General features: G+C 36.3%; 1 protein-coding gene across 2 annotated transcripts; it reads left to right on the top strand.

Moving 5' to 3' along the window:
• The first annotated feature begins 675 nt into the window (after positions 1-675).
• LOC757087 (TNFAIP3-interacting protein 1) lies at positions 676-18,040 on the top strand. 2 transcript variants are annotated; one of them, XM_030979091.1, is made up of 13 exons: positions 676-779; positions 1,815-1,981; positions 3,038-3,120; positions 3,671-3,797; positions 4,782-4,904; positions 6,244-6,420; positions 7,265-7,393; positions 10,987-11,178; positions 12,143-12,268; positions 12,738-12,836; positions 13,820-13,906; positions 15,190-15,302; positions 17,015-18,040. In XM_030979091.1, the coding sequence occupies exons 2-13, from the start codon at positions 1,844-1,846 to the stop codon at positions 17,046-17,048; spliced, it is 1,428 nt and encodes a 475-aa protein (XP_030834951.1). In that variant the 5' UTR covers positions 676-779; positions 1,815-1,843; the 3' UTR covers positions 17,049-18,040. The 2 variants fall into 2 exon arrangements, with proteins under 2 accessions (XP_030834951.1, XP_030834952.1); XM_030979092.1 differs by lacking the exon at positions 13,820-13,906.
• Positions 18,041-19,669: the final 1,629 nt, after the last annotated feature.

Raw genomic sequence — 19,669 nt, 5'->3', positions numbered from 1 at the left:
CTTTCTGTGTTTGCATGTAGTTTAATTCTATATGATTTGAATGATTTTTTTTTTAAAGTTGTTTTAAACGTGCTTTTTACTTAAAGTGAATTTTTCTCTTGTAACTGAATCATTTGATAGTGAAATTTTCTCTTCGTCTACTTTTACCTTTCTTTTTGTCATCTCTCTCTCCCCCTTTATTCTATTTTCCCTTCTATTCTCACTTTTTTTTTCTCTCTCTCTCTCTCTCTCCCTTGATCTCTCTCTCTCTTTTTTTCTCTCTTCCTCTCTTCCTTTCTCCCTTATAACTATCCTTTCACATTCAACTTTTTCCATAAAATAAAGTCAAACTTGCTTTTACTGACCACCTGTCTATAAAGACCACACATTGTGTATCCCTTTAATATTGTTTTTGATTGAAATGTGTACTCATAGAACCTGTATATAAAATTCACCTGTCTATAAAGACCACTTTTCTTGTTTCCCTGTATACATGTTTCTGTTTATCATATTTTTCTCTTACAGTTACTTATACCAGTGTGCATAGCACAACAAGTAGTGCAGGTCCTGCTATAAACAAGGAGAGTCTTGTGGTTGAACCTACCAAATCTGGGTCAGACCAGGGTCATGAGGGCAGCAGTCGTCATAGCTCCGCCTCTGCCTCTGCGTCTGGGTGGGACATGGGGTCAGGTAGCAGACCTAGTCATGGCAACGACGACACTTCGTCAGAGAGCTTTGAGCGATTGTCTGAAGAGAATGTGTTTCGATCAAGAGATGGAGAGCAACCCAGCAATGAGGAGGTACAGATTGATATTATCACTGACAGTTTATCATTTCTGCTTTGCTTCAGACAAATTATTCGGGTGAACATCGTGATACTCATTTTATGCCTCTGCCACTGAAGGTGTTGCAGGAGCCATGTTTTTGAGTTTTCTGTTGGTCTGACCAGCTTTTGGATAACTTGAGAACCATGAAATGAAATCTGATCAAACTTGGATAGTGTATGAGTGAGCATTTAAACATGAACTGATTTTATAGTGGGTGAAAGAGGTGAAAGGTGAAAGTTCACAGAGTCATAAAAGTGTTTAAAAATACCAGAAAATATCTTGTTACTGCAAATATTGTGAAAGCATTGAATCAATTCATACTAAACTTGAATGAAGTATGTTTGAGCATGCAAGGATGAACTGATTAGATGTTAGGTGTAAGAGGTCATAGGGAAATATCATAGGTTCATGGAAGCTAGGTAATGAAATCCAGTTACTGTGAAATTTTAATTAAAACTCAACCAGTGTCGACCAAACTCAGCTCAAGTATGTAAAATCTTAAAATTAATCAACTTAAAAGCATTTGGTTTCATGAGGTCAGATGTGAAAGCTCACAGGATCATCGATCAATGAATTCACATGTAGGACAAAGCATATTTAATAGAGATGTGGCCACCTTTATCTTGTTGAATATATAAGAAAATAGGACAGCAAATATATACAGATGCCTCGATCACTGGGAAATGTTACATAGAATTGCATTTTTTGTCCTGACTGCAGTATCATAACTTCTGTTTTATTCAAAGGCTATCAAAGGGATGCATTATGATATTTGTCTTATTGTGATGGTACGACATTGCATGGCTCCAGTGACATCTGCTCCAAGCTTCATTTGAACAAAAGTAAAAGGGTTATGCTTAGGGTTGGTAGATTGTTTTAGATTAGGGGAGATATACTGTTAGGTCCAAGGATGAAGTTAGACATTTGGGTAGTACGGTAGGTAATTGATCACAGAGCAATTGTCAAAAGAGGAAACGCTGTGCAACCCTTTTCTTATTTCCCTGATAGATTCCGCATCAATCCTTGATCACCCTGAGATGTCCCTCCAGATCACGAAGGTCGGCGAGGCTCTTCAGGTCGTCTCTAATCTCCTTGGTAACGTGGAAGGCATCAGTCAGCTCTCACAGGTCATACCACAGATCCTCCGTCTCGTCCGACAGATGAAATCACAAAAGGTGAGAACCACAGTACAGTAGCTTGGGGCCATATGCAAATGGTAGATCCCAAGGCTTTAAGCCCCTCTCTACTAGTTTGGCCAGGATGGATTAGACCTCCCTGCATGGTCACCGACATGTGCTTATCTCATCAAATCAGCTCTTAATTGACATAAGAAAAAGGGGATCATGGGGGACCACTGGTCTCCAATTAGGCATTGTTTGATATATAGAGGGCGCAAGTAGCTATAAGTACCGCAGCGGGGCTTTAAGGAATGACATTTCCGGTAATTTTCAATTAAAAAATAAAAGAATATGAGAGACATTTTAATAAAAATATACAAATTAATGACAGAATATATACACTAGTACACCTGATTTCAACTATTCATCAAATTGCTGAAATATTGAGTATTCAAAAAATAAAAATAATTTTTTTTTTTTTTGGGGGGGGGGGGGGGGGGAATACCAAAAACTTGACCTTCATATGTCATTCTGTTGCAAAATTCAATATTTCATAAATTTGATGAATTTTCGATAGGAAGCAGATGTTGTGAAATTACTACCTCGTATTAGTTAATATGGGAGATGTGAGTTGGTCTAGCAGTTATGTCCGTGGTACGGTCAGCTCTCTGTCTTTGCCTACAAACTGACTCAGCGGACCCCTGTTTGAGACTGAGTAATGTCTTTCGAAATGGTGACGTTAAAGGTCGGTCCCCAGATCATCTCTAATTGATACACATCTGTAAAAACCCAAGTTACACACATATCACATCAATAATTTACAGATATTTACTAAGATGTATTAGTATACAAATAATAAATGTTTATGAGTCCAATATAGAACGTTAATATTTCGACGAATGAAAATATTTGCACTATTGAACAAATAAAAAAAAAATTGTTTGAACATTCGCTGAATAGAACAAAAGTGCTCGGCGAAAGTAACCAAAAATGCACACTCAATGACGTAGTCATTTAATAGATTATTTATTGAATATCATGTGACCAACTATCCTCCAATCATGACAAGGATCTACTTAGATGTTGTATAATATATTTCTTTGCTCTCTTTAGATGCTGAGACATGTGTTTGAAGAGGAGAATTCTAACCTGAAGCAAGATTTGCAGGGAGCAAATGAAATCATCAGAGAGTTAAGGTATCTATAGTCAACCAATATGTCTTCTTCAGAAGTTACTGTAGCCTCAATGGGATAAGATGGAAACAGGGCCTGCCTTAGAGTGTACCAATCACCTGAACAAAATAATTTGTGAATAGCTAAAATGTATCAAATCAACCTTTATAAACTTGACCTAGCATGCATTCAATAGGTATTAGTTGAGGAGCCCTATTCTATCTGAGTGCGTACATGTGTGTTAAAACGTCTTCTCAACAAGAAGATTTACTGGATGCAAGCCACAAATCAATTGCGCTGCATTTAATTGTATCTCTTTTAATCCGTTGCCTTGCTTTCAATTACTAGTAACTCACAATCAATTTTTATGTTACAGAAAGATGCAATTCACTGTAAGATCTTTTTTGAGCAAGAATGTACATGCAGATGCAATGTAACTCCTCCTGTGGTTGCAGGTCGATTTTAATGTTAAATGATGGCTGGTCATTTATATGTCTCTTTATATGTCCAAATTGTCTGATGCACAACCCATTGCTTATGTTAATTGTATTCTCTGTGGCTCTTTGGTTGTTAGGGATAAAATCGAAAAGCTTGAAATGGAAATCCAGGATCTGAAGAAGGCCAGTGAGGATAAATCTCTGAAGGACTTTGACTACGTGACTAGGAAAGAGGCAGCCGATGTGAAACAGGAGGAGAAAAAGGTAGGAGGTAGAGAGAACAATTAAGAGAGATCGGAGAGAGAGAGATAGAGAGAGGGGGGGGGGGGGAGGGGGGATGAGAAAGAGAATGAGAGAGAAAGATAGTGAGAATGATGAGGAATCACAGAGAGAGAGAGAGAGAGAGAGAGATAATGTTGATAATCTCTGAAGGACTTTGACTATGTGACTAGGAAAGAGGCAGCCGATGTGAAACAGGAGGAGAAAAAGGTAGGAGGTAGAGAGAACAATTAAGAGAGATCGGAGAGAGAGAGAGAGAGAGAGAGGGGGGGGGGGGGAGGGGGGATGAGAAAGAGAATGAGAGAGAAAGATAGTGAGAATGAGGAGGAATCACAGAGAGAGAGAGAGAGAGAGAGAGATATTGTGGATAATCTCTGAAGGACTTTGACTATGTAACTAGGAAAGAGGCAGCTGATGTAAAACAGGAGGAGAAAAAGTTAGGAGGTAGAGAGAGAGAAAGAGTGAGAACAAGGGAGAATCACAGAGAGAGAGAGAGAGAGAGAGAGGGGGGGTGAAAGAGGAATGCAGGAAGGGGGTAGGGTGCTGTTAAAGGGACTTAGAACAGAGAGAGAATAAAACAAACTGCACAAGAAGATCAGTTAATAACAGAAAAAGAGAGAATTGAAGAACAAGATTTGTTGGTCAAATTGACATCATGTATATATTGTATATCCATGATATTAGGAAGGGCTTGTAATGCGTGAGAAAATAATGATTTTCAGGATTTTCAGTATTTCCTTTAGTTGCCATTACATAACTTCAGTCAAACCTTTTAAATTAAGGCCATCCAAGGAAAACACAAAAAGTGGCCACTATAGACCGGTTCTTCAGAGCATGTTTCCTTCTAGAGGGAAGCAATACAGTGACCACTATAGAGAGGTGGCCTGTATATAGAGGTGGCTGCTTAGACAAGTTTGACTGTACTTCTAAGATGAGAGAGGTTTACGCTGTATTTCATTCCATTTACAGCATGAACAGATGACATCGTCAGCTCAGACACCTGCTCAAGCATCATCAAGCGAGGGAGTATCAGTCGAAGCCTACGAAAGTCTGCAGAAAAAGATAATAACACTCAAGCAGAAGTTGGCTCAAGTGAGTTTGATATTTGTGGCGTCCCCCGCCTTCAGTCTCTCTATGTCAGGATTCCCAACTGGGGAATTTGATTTTACAATTCTTCATTTCTCATTTTTAGGATTGTAATTGAGTCTTAGAGAAGAGGACAATTTTAGGAATCCAAATTATCAAATAGGTTAAAGAAACAAATATTCACGTCAGGCCTCTTATTACATCACGACCGTGGAGGATCATTAAAATATTGTCAGTCAGTAACAGAGTAACATGCAGTTTGTGGCTAACAAATTTGTTTCATGATTTCTCCTTTGGAGGTATTAATTCATTTCAAATGCACGACACCTTTACATACTGTTTCACAGTACGTATACTTGGATTCCCAAATATGTGATATTTTGTAGTTCTAATGGCAAAATAAATGTGCAAAATCAACATATTGATTATTATGAGCCTTTTGATTATCATAAAGATTTTTTTCTTTGTTCTTCTACAACTCTCAATTGTATGAATTGTATTTTCTTTAGTTATGTGAATGTCCATATCATCTTGAATCAATTTTGCAGCATTGACTCACCCCTACCAGTTTAAACAATGCATAGTATGGTATGATTTGATTTGATTTATTTATTTCTGTTCGATTTTCTTTTTCAAATATACAAATATATAACTAACAAATATCTCATGGTATGGTATACATATATTGATTGCTTTGAGGGACATTTATGAAAACTATTGCCCAAAGTGATCTCGAAACTGTACTGTGCCCCTAGACAAAGTGCAGTCTCAAGATCGCAGAGAAGCTATAGTTGTAACCATGACCCCAAAAATATGCAGTCAATATTTGTTTATTATAAGATGATGACGTAGATCCTAATCAAATGATTGGTTGAAAGCGCACATGTGACCAGGCATTTATTTTGCCCGACGCGTAATCGCGCGTAATTTGGGTAATGACAGGTCATTATCCAATGGTAATGACCGGTCATTATCAAAATCATGTTAAAAAACATCATTTTGTAAAATAAATAAAACATAATCTTATAAAACAAATAATACACATCATTTTGTTCGGGCATTAGTAAAATAACCCTACCTTGGTACTTTCAAAACAGTCCAAACGCCCTCAGCTATCGCCTCAGGCGTGTTAGACTGTTCCAAAGGTACCTCGTGTGGGTAATTCTTACTAATGCCCTCACTGATGTGTATTATTTGTATACTATACTGCCCATGCAGTAGTCGGTAGCCAATTTCATGCCTGTGGTTTTGGCCAATCAGAATCTTCAAAAGCGGTATATGATAAAACATAGACTCGGCTGGTTCTATAGCAATGTTGATCATGATGATGTTCTTTCACCCACAGGTTGTGAAACTGAATCATTCTTGGGATGAGCAATACCATCGAATGGAGGTTGCTCTCAAACAAGAACTAGAGGGCACCAAACTGATGATGCAAGAAAGAAACCAAGAAGTGGAGAGGAGAGAGAAAGAGAGGGATGAAATTCTAGTTGCAGCTAAACATAGGATGGAAGAACTTGAGGTGGGTTCATAAAGTAATGGTCATAATATGATAGTCAAGGTGACAATGTGGTAGTCAAGGTGATGATGAGGTAGTCATGGTGATGAAGAGGTATCAAATTGATGATGGTAAAAAGGTAGTCCAGGGCCCCGTCTTATAAAGAGTTGAGATTGATTTGGGTCAATCGCATGCCTCCAATCAGTCGCAAGATTGCAGTCCTCTATCTCTTATGTACATAGTAATTGCAATTGATATCAACTGTTTATAAGACAGGGTCCAGGACTCGAGGTGAAGGTAATGAGTCTTTTTATAAAGATTATGGGGAAGAGATAGTCACATTGATATAACTGACTTAGTCAAACACTTGAGATTATAGTTATGGGGTTGCATGTGTAATATTATGGGGATGAGGTAATCAAGGACTCAAAGTGATACGATTAGATAAGATTATGGTCATGAGATGGTCCTTGTTATGTGATAGTCAAGATGATGATGATGTAGACAGTTCTAAGTGATGAAGTAGTCAATGACTCTTGTTGACAGTGATGGGGCTGTTAAGATTATGGTGATGATGAGGTAGTCAACGTGATGATGATGAGGTAGTCAAAGCAAGTAAATCTAGGGTCAAATTGATGATGATGATGATGATGATGATGATAGGGTTAGGGTTAGGGTGGTGATGAAGTAGTCAATGTGATGATTATGAGATAGTAAATGTGATGGTGATGATGATGACAGCAATATTGATGATGGTGATGATCAATTTGATGATGATGTTTTGATCCATATCAAGTGTTTGTTAATGAGTTACTGGTAGACCTGATCGATCTCATATGATTTTGTTGCCATTTTTCATTCTTTGTAGGCTGGAAAGGCCGATCTCCAGAAGAACCATGACCAAACCAAGCAACAGCTTGCTAAAGTGAACCGCTATGCTGTCTCCCTTCAGGGCCACAAACAAGAGCTAGAAACTGAGGTTAAGAGATTGAATGAGGTAAACCAATCAACTGTGTTTCATGATAATAATAATAATGACTAATTATATCATTGTTTAACAATGTTAAATCTGAGATGCATGGCCCTACGTGTTATCAGTGTCTGTGAAATGGTGTAACATTGAATCCCTAACAAAAATTGCGCTTCAAAATGATCAAGAAGTGTCTCAGAAAAGTAAAAAAATCTTTGAGTGACCGGTTTTACCATACTTGTTTTCCCCAATAGACTGTAGTGTTATGAAAACCGTTTGGCAAACAGTTTTTAAAATTTGTAATTCCAATCATAAATATCTTGATAATCAGACAGGTGATCGGCTTTCAAAAGTCCTGACTGACCTAAAGGTTTGTAATTATCATTGCAGCATGAACTAAATCCAGGATTTGATTTCAGAATCTGAGACAAAGTTACCAGATCCCTTTAAAAGCCGTATCCATTTCACAGAAATGCTCATGGCACTGAGAGTATACTTGAAAATGTAAACTACAATCAACCCTGTTTATTAAGGCCACCAAAGGGAACACTAAAAGTGGCCACTGTAGACAGGTGGCCTTTATAGACAGGTTCTTCAGCGCATATTCTAGGCAATACAGGTGACCGCTATAGAGAGGTGGCCTTTATATAGAGGTGGGCACTATTAAAAGACAGGATTGACTGTATTTAACTAGATGTAAATTGAAAAACAGACTACATGAAAAATATATTTCAGACTACAAAATTATGATAAGTTGACCAGATATACTCAAAGGAAATATACATGAATGACTTTACAAACTTGACTTAAGTTTATATAACTTTGAGTCGGTCTTGCTGGCCTTCTGACAACTTTCCGAGGATTCCAAAGACTGAAACTGCTTGTTGGCTGTCCATCTGCCTGGAGATCCCACAATGAACATCATAATTGCATACGTACATGTTTACAAAGGGTGTTAAGGAAAAAATGGAAATTTAGTAATTTGTTTTTAAATCACCGCAACTGACATCTGCGTCACCTATTCATAGGTGGTGTTGAATGCTACTTCATTGGTATAATTGTGGAGGGGGGGGGGGGACACAAACGAACATTTAAAATATGGTAAGTCTAGTGTAAACCACGATTCAATTATTCAGTGAAACACAGCAGTCATCATAGAAATGCACTAGCTCATTGAGCAAGGGTGATATTCAATTCTGTGGACCTTGGTAGACCTACAATTGGCTGTCATAAGATACATGTAACCAACTTTGTTATTAATTTCATAAATTACATCCCAAAACAGAGATTTTGATGTGGTATTGAATATATATATATATATATATATAGGCTATGCACCTGAAGTATATTTATTCATAACATGTTATCCCAGTGGTTAATTGGTAATCTTTATCCCTTTACAGTTGGATGACTTGTTCCCTTTAAACCTAGACATATAATTTGTGATTTCCTTAATCCATTATTCATACTTTCATTTTCATAATTTGGTGCTCATAGCACTTCAGATACTGGCCAAACTAGTCTGAGGTTCAGTCATTATTGGGTTGAAAAAGACCAAAGATAGAGTATGGGTTGTTTTAGTTAAGCCATAAAATGGCCAACTAAATTAACCCCCTAAACCTTCTCCCATTATGGTCCTTTCAAAGAAAATATATTTTTATTAAAGCCCCTCTGCACTAGTTTGGCCAGGAGGGATTAGACCTCCATGCATGGTCACTGACAGGTGATTATCTCATCAAATCAGCTCTCAATTAACATAAGAAAAAGGGGACCATGGGGGCCTAGTGGTCACCGATTAGGCATCATTTGCTGTATAGAGGGCTCAAGTACCTATAAGTAGTGCAGTAGGGCTTTAAAAGTGTAAATGAGAATAAAAAATAGATATACTTTGAGTATAAATTAGAAAGCCTGTACCAAGTCTACCAACCCTGTTATTGTTCTGTAAATCCCCTTCTGTGAAATTTCCAATGCAGAGTTTCATTTTAAACTGATACCACAGGGAGGCAGGAAGGAAGCAAAGGAAGGAAGGCGCACCAGATTATACATTATAACAGCAGGCAGTCATTAAAAAAAACCCTCAATATATTCTATTGCTAATGCACACAAGGACCTTGATCCATGCATAGGCTATATTTGAATATGAATTTCAATAATTAATGATTGACTGCCCGACCTTATGCTCTATCAATTTGGTATCACTATGGCTGTTCAAACATATAAACATGCAGGGATAAATCTGTATAGTTATATAAAGTGTGATGCAAATGACCTTTGGAGAGTACGTAATGGGCCTTTTAGAAGTATTATTTATGTTTTGCTACCAGAAGGTATGTAAGTGAATACATAAGGTGTGATGTATAATGATTAAGTTCAGTTCTGGTGATGGGATTGCATTGTGAAAGAATCTATCTGAAACCATGTAAAGGTTGCTTTACTGAGCTTAAACTTAATAAGTAGTACATAACAACATACTGTTTGTTTTGGAATGACTAATATAAAAAGAAGTGGACCCAATCATGCTAAAATCACATGCACTGCTCACAGATATGGGTTTATGTGACTACACAAATATTTAAAGTTATTCCTATCACGTATTAAGTGGTCTGTAAAATGACACCTGGCTGGAATGCTCCCAAGGGAGTGGAGAATGTGCACACATTGTGTGTGGGCAAGCCTGAATCCGATGACTGGGATAATATATCTGTAAATTAAGTGCTTAGATACATTGTTGAATAAGCACTATATCAAAGCAGAATATTCATATTATTATAAGGCATTGGTAGAGGGATCTTTTTCAGGGGATATTTATACAGTGTGAGTCAAAAAAAAGTTTACACCTAGAAAATTGCTAATTATTTTAAAACTCATCTATGAAAAGTAAATTGTTATACATCTTATGAAAGAGTGTTTTACCCCAAATCATTGGTATCATTTTTGTGTGGTATATTTTCACTTTTGGATGAACAGGGGGCATTGTTTGCGAGAGTGCAAAAATCGACTTGCCCAAAGTGATGCCTACAGCATGTATTATGTTGGGATTAGTGGAGTGAGAGAATGAATTGAATGTATCAAATGAAATGCATTGCATATGCTTTTTGCAGAAGCAAAGTCACACACACGCACGCTCCAATGTTCTTTGATGTTTGATATTCGATATTTGATATGTGTAGCATGATTAATGTTGTTAAGGATGTTATTTGGATCTGCAAAAACCTATTTAATTCCCCAATCCCAATTGTTTTATTCAAACATTACATGAGCAACTTTGGTGCTAGTCGATTTTTGCACTCTCACAAACAATGCCTCATGTTCATCCAAGCATGAACACATACCACACAAAAATGATACCAAATGATATGGGATAAAACACTCTTTCATAAGATGTATAATACTTTACTGTTCATAGATGATCTTAAAAATAATTAGCAAATTTCTAGGTGTAAACTTTTTTTTGACTCACACTGTATTCTTCCAAACTGAAATACAAAGAATGAGTAAGCTCACAAATGATCTTTTGTCTTCAACTAAACTCAAATTTCCTTTTAATTGTAAATTGATCCAACCTGCAATTTATCATTCATGTATGAAACATTATGAATATCATACAATTATTCCCACAGGCTCTTGAGCAGAAACTCCAGGTGAAGGAGAAGAAGCCTGTTGCTGTGGCGCCGCCTCCTTTCCGTCGTAACGAGATGAGCAAACCCAAGAAAGGAGACGAGGCAATCCTTCTTAGTCATGAAGAAAGATCCATCCTTGCTAGCTTGTCACAAAATGAACTAATTGAAGAACTTGGCCTACTCAAACAACAGGTACGGATGAAGCACAGAGGGATGGCTCTTTGCATTTCTAGGTCCCATCAGTCCTATTTATATACCAACTCTCATTGGTTGTTATTCCAATTGTCCCTAATTCCATCGACATTAAAGTCTACACCCAATTGATCCCAAAGTTCGGTATTACATTTGACTGGTCCTCATCTGGATCCCAGCTTTTTGTCCTTACATGTACATGTACTCCCAGTGATTATCCATCTCAATGGTCCTATATGTATAGCGATGGGCCCTGAATGTTAGGACATATAGTTTTTGGACTATTTCTTTAAATTGGTCCATTATAGGACCAGTGCCACCTATTACTTGGCTACTAGGCCTTTATATTATTGGGGATGAGGTAAGAGAGCAAACTACATGTAAAGGCATTATTGCCAGCGTGTAATTGTTCAAGTGGGATGGGTTGATGTTTTTTGTGTTTTTTACGCGACTACCCCATGCAATATTAGCATGTGTGTTACTTGTAAGTAAGCAACTAGGGGACAGAAGGCTTTAAGTCCTTGACTTGCTAATAAGAATTAATGCCTTACCAAAGGGCACTCTTGCATCGACTTGGTTTCTAACCTGGGAACTCTCTGCTGTGAGACCACTGTTATACCACTGACCCATTGCGTCTAGTCCTGTGGCACAAGTTTGGAATAAAGAAAGGACGTCAGTACCTAACAAAATAATACAGCAATTATTATGCGCCATTGATCTAGTAAACTATTCTGAGGCGCAGAGGGATAGAATTAGAATGAAATACATAGAAAAATGATAAGGGGGAAAAATGCATAGATGTATACATTCAACATATAATTAACTAAAATACCATGCAAACATATATGACTTTAGATTCTTTTTAAATGTTTCTAGGGATTCTAGTGATTGAATCCTCAGAGATGCATCAGACTTGTATGATTTAGTGTGTATTTTCTCACTGTGTTGTCATGGTTTGATTCAGGTTGATGTGTACAAGAGTGATTTCTACAAGGAGCAGAGAGATCGTCAACGAGCCAATGGTGAAGTGGATGAGATCAAGACGGAACTGCACAGGACCAAGAAGAAGATGGAGAAACAGAAGCAGGAAGTAAGCTTAACACTTTGCTTGCTTTCTTCACCTCTCTGAACGTTCTCTCATTTGCCACATGTGCAATTTTGTACAAAATAATAGGCAGCGAGTGAGAGACGGAATACTTGCGCAACACAATGGCTGTGCAACATTACCCATTTGATTCAAATTACCCGTTTTGATAATAGCTCTATGACAATCCTTTGAACACAGGTATAATTAATCTTGCAGTGGAAACATTAAAATGATCTTGAAGTCTTTGGTATATCTATCCCATGATTAATTTTTTGATGGAGTAAACCATGTAACCTAACAACATGTTGCTGTGCTTGGAAAGGGATAAACATCAAATGAATTAATAGGAAATCAAAATAATGGGACAAGATGCAGGATGAGAGTGAAATGGGAATTTGTACGGATCTTTTTTACTTTTTACTTAACCTATATCTGCTCTTTTTATTTCCTAATTTTGCCTCTCTATCATCAGCTCCAGATTATGAAGGACCAGGCCCTGGCTTACCAGTTCCATGCAGATGAACAGAAGCGTCCCGCTGCTGTTCCACGTCGAGAAAGACCACGCTCATCGGTAAGATATAAACCTACATTAAAGCTCCTCAAGCGTGGGTATATAGAGGGCAGGACACGGACACACTGGAGCGTATATAATACCCATTGGCTCAGTGTTATGTAGTGATCGGGAGTCATCGCCAAGTTGCCTACTTCACTCATGAATGACTTTATACCCACTCATGAACATCTTTATCTAAATTTGCCACACTCTACCCAGGTGTGGTAAACGGTTACATGGCTGGAATTAATTCCCTGAAATGCTTTAGCGCCACAAAGGCAGCCATGCTAAAGCGGGGTAATTGATTGATTTGATTTGATTTGATTTTATTTATTCATCATCAATAACATCAGTGATTAAACATTTGAATACATCGTGAATGGTACATGTTCATAAATGAATATTATAGATCATATTAAAGAAAAACCTAACAAAGTATTGATATGCTAGACATATGTCTTTTCTCATAGAATATAGAAGGTGATGAAAGGAGCCAATACTTTTGGAGTGCCAGGAGTGTGTAGTCTGAAAGAGTGACCTGTTCCTTTTATCTTCCTGGTTCTATTAAAACCATCTTAATATCAGGGCGGACTTCCCCATAAAAGATTTGTCCAGTCACAATTGCAATATTTTCTTAGCAGTATGTGCACAATATACATGTATATATCCATCATGCACATGTTAAATGTAAACTATTTGATGAACTATTTGATCAAAATCAGTTTCTCATGCAAACATATACCAGATTATTTTTTTCAGTACTGACAACTATAAGTGAAAATACAACATGAAAAATACAACAATGTATGTCTCAATGCATGTGGCAATATGTATGTTATATTATTTTTTAATTTTCTTTTGCCTGACAATCACAGCCTATAGTAGCTTGTCTTTATGGATGATTTATTTGTTTCTTTGATTCATTTATACTCTCTTTTAATTTTGTTTTTCTTCATTTATTGGTTTTAATTTCCTTTTTCATTGCTTTGACATGTACTCAGAATCCTCAGGATAACGTGTATGAACTCTTAGGTGTTGACCGAGCCCAAAACTACCCTCGACGTTACGTTAAACAGAGGAAAGAGAAAGTGAGGATAAAAGTAGATTATTTAAACTGTTTGAATCACATAAAATGACAAGCACCATTATTAATAGATCAGTTCAATGGTGACACATGCTTTCGCAATATGGCACAGCACTTAATATTCTAAACTTACAAAATTTCTAATTTCGAAACTAATTCATAAACTAAACCAATCCTTAATCTAACCTAAAATCCAATTGCAATTCTAGTCTTAGCCTTTATCTTTGATGAAATGAAGCATTTAGTGAATGTCGCCATTGCAATTGTTTGGCCACCGTAGAGTTCTTAAAGCCACACTGTACTAGAAGCCCTCCCCTTACCACCATCTCAGGTCACATGTAGCAGTATGTTCCCATCGTTGAAATTAATGGATAATTATGTATGATGAATGCTGGAAAATATTTACCCTATAACCTACTAAAAGTATTTTACAATTTAGTTTGATTACGAAAGATACTTTTACATTATTATGCTATAAAAAATATTTTAAAAAAATCACAATTTTGTAAAGGTTGCTGTTCACATGAATTCAAAACTTTCTAACTTGCCATATTCCTGTTAAACAGAAAGCATGTACTATTAGCAATGGTAGATCACAGAGTTCCACATTTTGTGTTTTGCCACATCATTAGTTGATTAAAAGTCCTCATATTCTTCATGCATGTTATTACATTACAAGATGTTTTCATTTTGTTGCATGATCGATGTTGTCTGGTGTACGTGATACATTTTTTGAAATTCATATGGCATGTGTATTCACTTAATAAAAATATGCAGTTTATATAAAGTTGGAGCTTACTACTTTGCTTGTTCTTTCCCTGATAGCTAGGGACCCAGCTAGCAGATCTGGCAGAAGTCATCCCTGCAAATGCTCCTTGATTTACTTAACTTTTATTTTCATTTTTCACTTTACAATCAACTACTCATCTTCTCAACTTCTCTTTGAACTTAGTAACATTAAGAACATGGTACTTTCTAAGAATGAAAATAACCAGGCATATGCTAGGGCAGGGATAGAAAAAATGGCTCTTTTGTTTCATTAATGTGTTCAATGGGCAGATAAATACATCCCTTTTTAGATGTAGATGTATAGTACCACTAACAAATATATTTGGACAATTCCAAGTTAGTTATATATATATATATAATATATGTCATCTATATAATATTTTATATATATTATATATTATCTGTATGCATTATATATCATGTATTATATGCATTATATGTATCCTATGTATTATACAAAATGTGAGTAATATTGTATTCTATATATCTATCATATAGGACTTGGTTCCTCATGGAGTCAACTATGCCATGAATGATGAGTATGTCGACGCCCAGGAAGAATTCCAGATCTGCTATCCCCCAGACTCCTCCGAGCATGGCACTCTGGATAGGTAGGTTGATCCACCCCGGCCTCCCTCAAGGTTGAGCTCTGGGCCCTGTTTCATTAAACTTCTTATCAATCACAAATGCTAAATTTCTATGACAAATTTGGTTTCAGCCAATCAAATGCCCCGATTTCAGTAGCTTTTAACAGTTATTGTAACTTGTTATTGATAACAAGTGTTATGAAACAGGGCCCTGATCGTGAGATTACACCGTGAAAGAACTTTCTGGAAGCAATAAGCCACTTCGGATATACTTTCTGCGCATGCCGGGGCAGATTAAAGGTCATTTGTACCACAATTGTAAAACCCATTGAGGCGACTGCTGGATTTATGTTCATGAAAGTTATGCAATCATTATTCATTTATGCACCAACGGTATATTTCATGGAACATAGGCTGAAGTATTCTTTTTAGGGGCAAACACAATGGCCCAAATTCACAAAGGAGGTTTGTCGACAAACCTAGGTTTATGTGCGACATATGACGCGATTTGACACGTTTTAAATCTAGGTTTGTTTTGAAAGTTGAAACGCATCGAAACGTGTCATATCACGCACATAAACCTAGGTTTGCCGACAAACCTCCTTTGTGAATTCGGGCCAAGGTGTTCATGAAGCACCTCCATCACTTTGGCAGTGATTATCCTAAAACGTACAGTGTGTAACTTTCCATGTTTGAAGGATCTGTGACTATTTGGGGTCATTTGTGCAAGTGCTATCTCTGAAGTGGCTGTATTGGGAAAGGTTGATTATATCAGAGAGATGTCAGCATCTCCCTGGTTACCTAAGAGTTGATGTATAATGTGAGATTTTTTAAACGATAAGAGATTGACTTGACATGCCTGAAAGTCACATGCGATGCTATCTGAAAGAAGTATGTGGGACTACACATGTGTGGCTTAAAAGTATGGTCCCAACTTTTCAGCTTTATTTCATAGTGTGAATATTATTATTATTATTATTATTATTATTATTATTATTTATTGGGCAAAAATAAAATCAAGAAAACTGTGAATACAGTATGATTTGAAGTGAGTCACATGGAATCCGGGAAAGAAAAATATTGACTAAATAACTGTTATGAGGCTGAGGTAAAGAGCAAAACTTTTCAGGACATTTCTTCTCTAAAAGCTCACATATTATGATTCTCCTTTACCATGCAGACCCCAAATTTCTCTTTAACCAAAGGTTGGAAAATTGAAATTCTACAGAGATGTGAATCAAAAGTATATGATATATTCTTACATAATTTGAAGATACTTTATTTTAAAAAGCAGAATGTAAAAGGTTTCACTTCAAATTAGATTGGGTACCGGTATATTAAATATACATACCACCTGTGCCAATATTTGACTATTGAAATTGTTATTGTGTGTTTAGTTCTTTGTAATAGGCATTTATTACTCTACCTGTAAAATGGAAGTATTATTTCATGATTAGTGTAGACCAGGGCATATATAAGACGTTAGGAGCTTGTATTTCGGATGAAATCATCATCCGCTGATTTTAAAGACGATATTTATGTTAAAGTTTAAAAAAAATTGGTACTGAATACTTAATACCATAAATCATTTAATTGATTATTAATTTTTTTATGTAAAAGAGTTCTTGCAGATTTGAGACAATAAACAAGGAATTGTAGAGTTTTAAAGATTGATTTATTATGTATTGTAATGCTAACATTTTTTTCTTTTTCTTCACATTATTTTTATTTTCTAGGAGTGATGACCATTTCCTCTTTACCCAGAAGTAATCATGATATGAAGTTTAAAAAAACCTCCTTTATTTGATTTAACTCACTTGTATTTATGAGCAAGTTTGTCAAAATATATTATGCTTTTCAAAATGAAAGTATAAAGAAAATGTGCAAAATATCACAGAATTTAAACACAAGATGCATCAGTTAATATGAATAGCATTGTGAAAGTTGTATGTTTGTCAAGCAAAGCGAAGAAAAATATAACAAATCAACAAAAGGTGTCGTCGAGTGGATACGTCTCCGGACCGGATCGCTTAGTCTATCGTTCGAGTCCCGCCGCGGCACTAATGTCATTTGGCAAGACATTAATCTAAATTTACCACATTTGACCCAGGTGATGTAAGTGGGTACCTGGCTGGAATTAAATCCTTGAAATGCTAAAGCGCCATAATGGCAGCCATGCATGCTAAAGCTAATTAACTAGTAAATGTTTATGGAATATCTTTTTCATTTAGAGTACCATGCTTACCATGTAATAATTATTTTGAATACAAAAATATCTTTATAATATCGTATACGTATTCATATATACTTTGTAACTTCATTTCCATTATGGTTATTGCCAGAAATGCTTATATCCTCCTATACAATCATTAACCTACTGGCATCAATGGAATATAAATCCAATGTCAATCAAGATATAGATATATAATTATATTTTCATAATATTTATTAATTATTACTTCAAGAGTATATTAAGTACTTGATGTTATGTAATTTTCTTGGTGTATTTTTGAATGATATATTTGGTATCTAGTCTTGAAACATACATCCTCTTCTTTTGCATACAGAGTTTAAGGTTTGTTACTTTTTTAATTTTGAGGACGGAATTTTGAAAACTACCGGTATGATATAGGAAATATTAGATAAGTGTACATACTTACACTACTTTTAATCTTCAATAAGGTTTTCCAAAATTTGAAACTATAAGGCTTCTTACTGTACTTGATTTTTAAGTTCATAAAGGTACCAGTAGACACTTTTCTGTAGGAATACTAAGATTTATATACATATAAGCTAAGCGCTAAAAAAAATACCTGCTTGTTCATCATCGTCATGGTTATAAAAGAATTGATCTCTTCTGTGCTATATGTGGCAAAACACGGTCCAAGAAGGTTCATGGTTTTACCAAAATTTGGACTAAAAAAGAGCTACCTGAAACATCAAATTTAAATACTAGTACCTGTCCATGTTCTTTACACAAAAAAACTTTGAAACCAAGTTTTACAATGAAACAAAGAAATTTGTGCGTCATTCATATTGAGTAGCATTCCTTTGTTACACATATAGCACTCTTATACCTGTATTTGAGATGACCGCTAAGGGCTAACAAAGTAGAACACTTGCCGTTCAGTAGATTTTAATTATGTCATTAGTGAAATAAATGTACATGTGAAAAGTGGTCTATGGAGCCATGGTTTTATATGTACATGTATGTGCCAAGATATATTGCTCAACTGGAAAATGGAGATATTTCTTAAATTTCATCCTGGCTGAATTGGTGGTCAGTCATAATGTAGAAGACGTATGTATACTCCTGGACTTTTGAAGTCGTCAGGGTACACATTCCAGCAGAAGGGTTAATGTCATCTAGCGAGGCAAAAGTCTATATTTGCCGCTCCATACCCAGGAGAGAAATGGGGAACTAGCTGGGAGTGTGTTGAATGATGTAGTCTTCAGTCAATGTGATGTGGAATAGTAGATATGTTGATCTGGATTTGGTCAAGCTACACATCCCAGCAGAAGGGTTAATGTCATCTAGCGAGGCAGAAGTCTATATTTGCCGCTCCATACCCAGGACAGAAATGGGGACCTGGCTGGGAGTATGCTGGAAGCTACATGTGATCTTGAATTAGCCTCCTGCTCATGTCTCCTGCCAGCGCAATGGTGAGGGATCTTCAGGGCGGTACAATCCAATCTATTCAGCGCTAAACACTTTGTAAACTAAGAAGTGTATTATTTTATGAAATATTTTATGAAACATGAAATATAGCTATGCTCATGCTGGTGCAGCGATTGAAGATATTAGCTGAGCCCTCATAATTGAATGAGATTAGCATGTGTGTAAAATAGTGTTAATCTTGATCTAAATGTTATCTCTAATGATATGGATTACTGTATAAACCGTTGTGATATTTTGTGATAGACAATTTCCCATATGTGGAATAGACATTGAATACATTGATTGTATGTTTATGGGGTCGTAATGGGAATAGGGAGATATTCAAAATCATTGATTTCACATAAGTAGATAATGGGTCATGAAATAAATTTTGCCCTTGTGTGGCATTTTTATTAGGTAATGATATATCGGATGGCAAATTTGTGTGTGTGTGTGGGGGGGGGGGGGTAGAGGAGGTATGCCAAATCATAAATTACCGATAATTACACAAAAAAGAAGGAAGGAAGCGTTCAAAGCTTGTAAAAATAAATTTCCTTCACAGCTTTCCTGGTAAGAGAACAGTTATGCAGAAAACACCTTCTTATCACTCGTCAAGTAACAGTATCGAATGTTGATTTGTAATGAAAACATGGTTGCGAGCCTCTATCAATTCATCTACTCGGAGGGATAAGGTTGTTGAGTCCTCTAATGTTATACATGCCTCATAGTCTAT

Source organism: Strongylocentrotus purpuratus, unplaced genomic scaffold (assembly GCF_000002235.5).
Source record: "Strongylocentrotus purpuratus isolate Spur 01 unplaced genomic scaffold, Spur_5.0 spur5_scaffold_10, whole genome shotgun sequence".
NCBI classification, from domain to species: Eukaryota; Metazoa; Echinodermata; class Echinoidea; order Camarodonta; family Strongylocentrotidae; genus Strongylocentrotus; species Strongylocentrotus purpuratus.
Note: the sequence above shows the minus strand (reverse complement) of the source record. Positions and strands in the feature narration are given on the sequence as shown.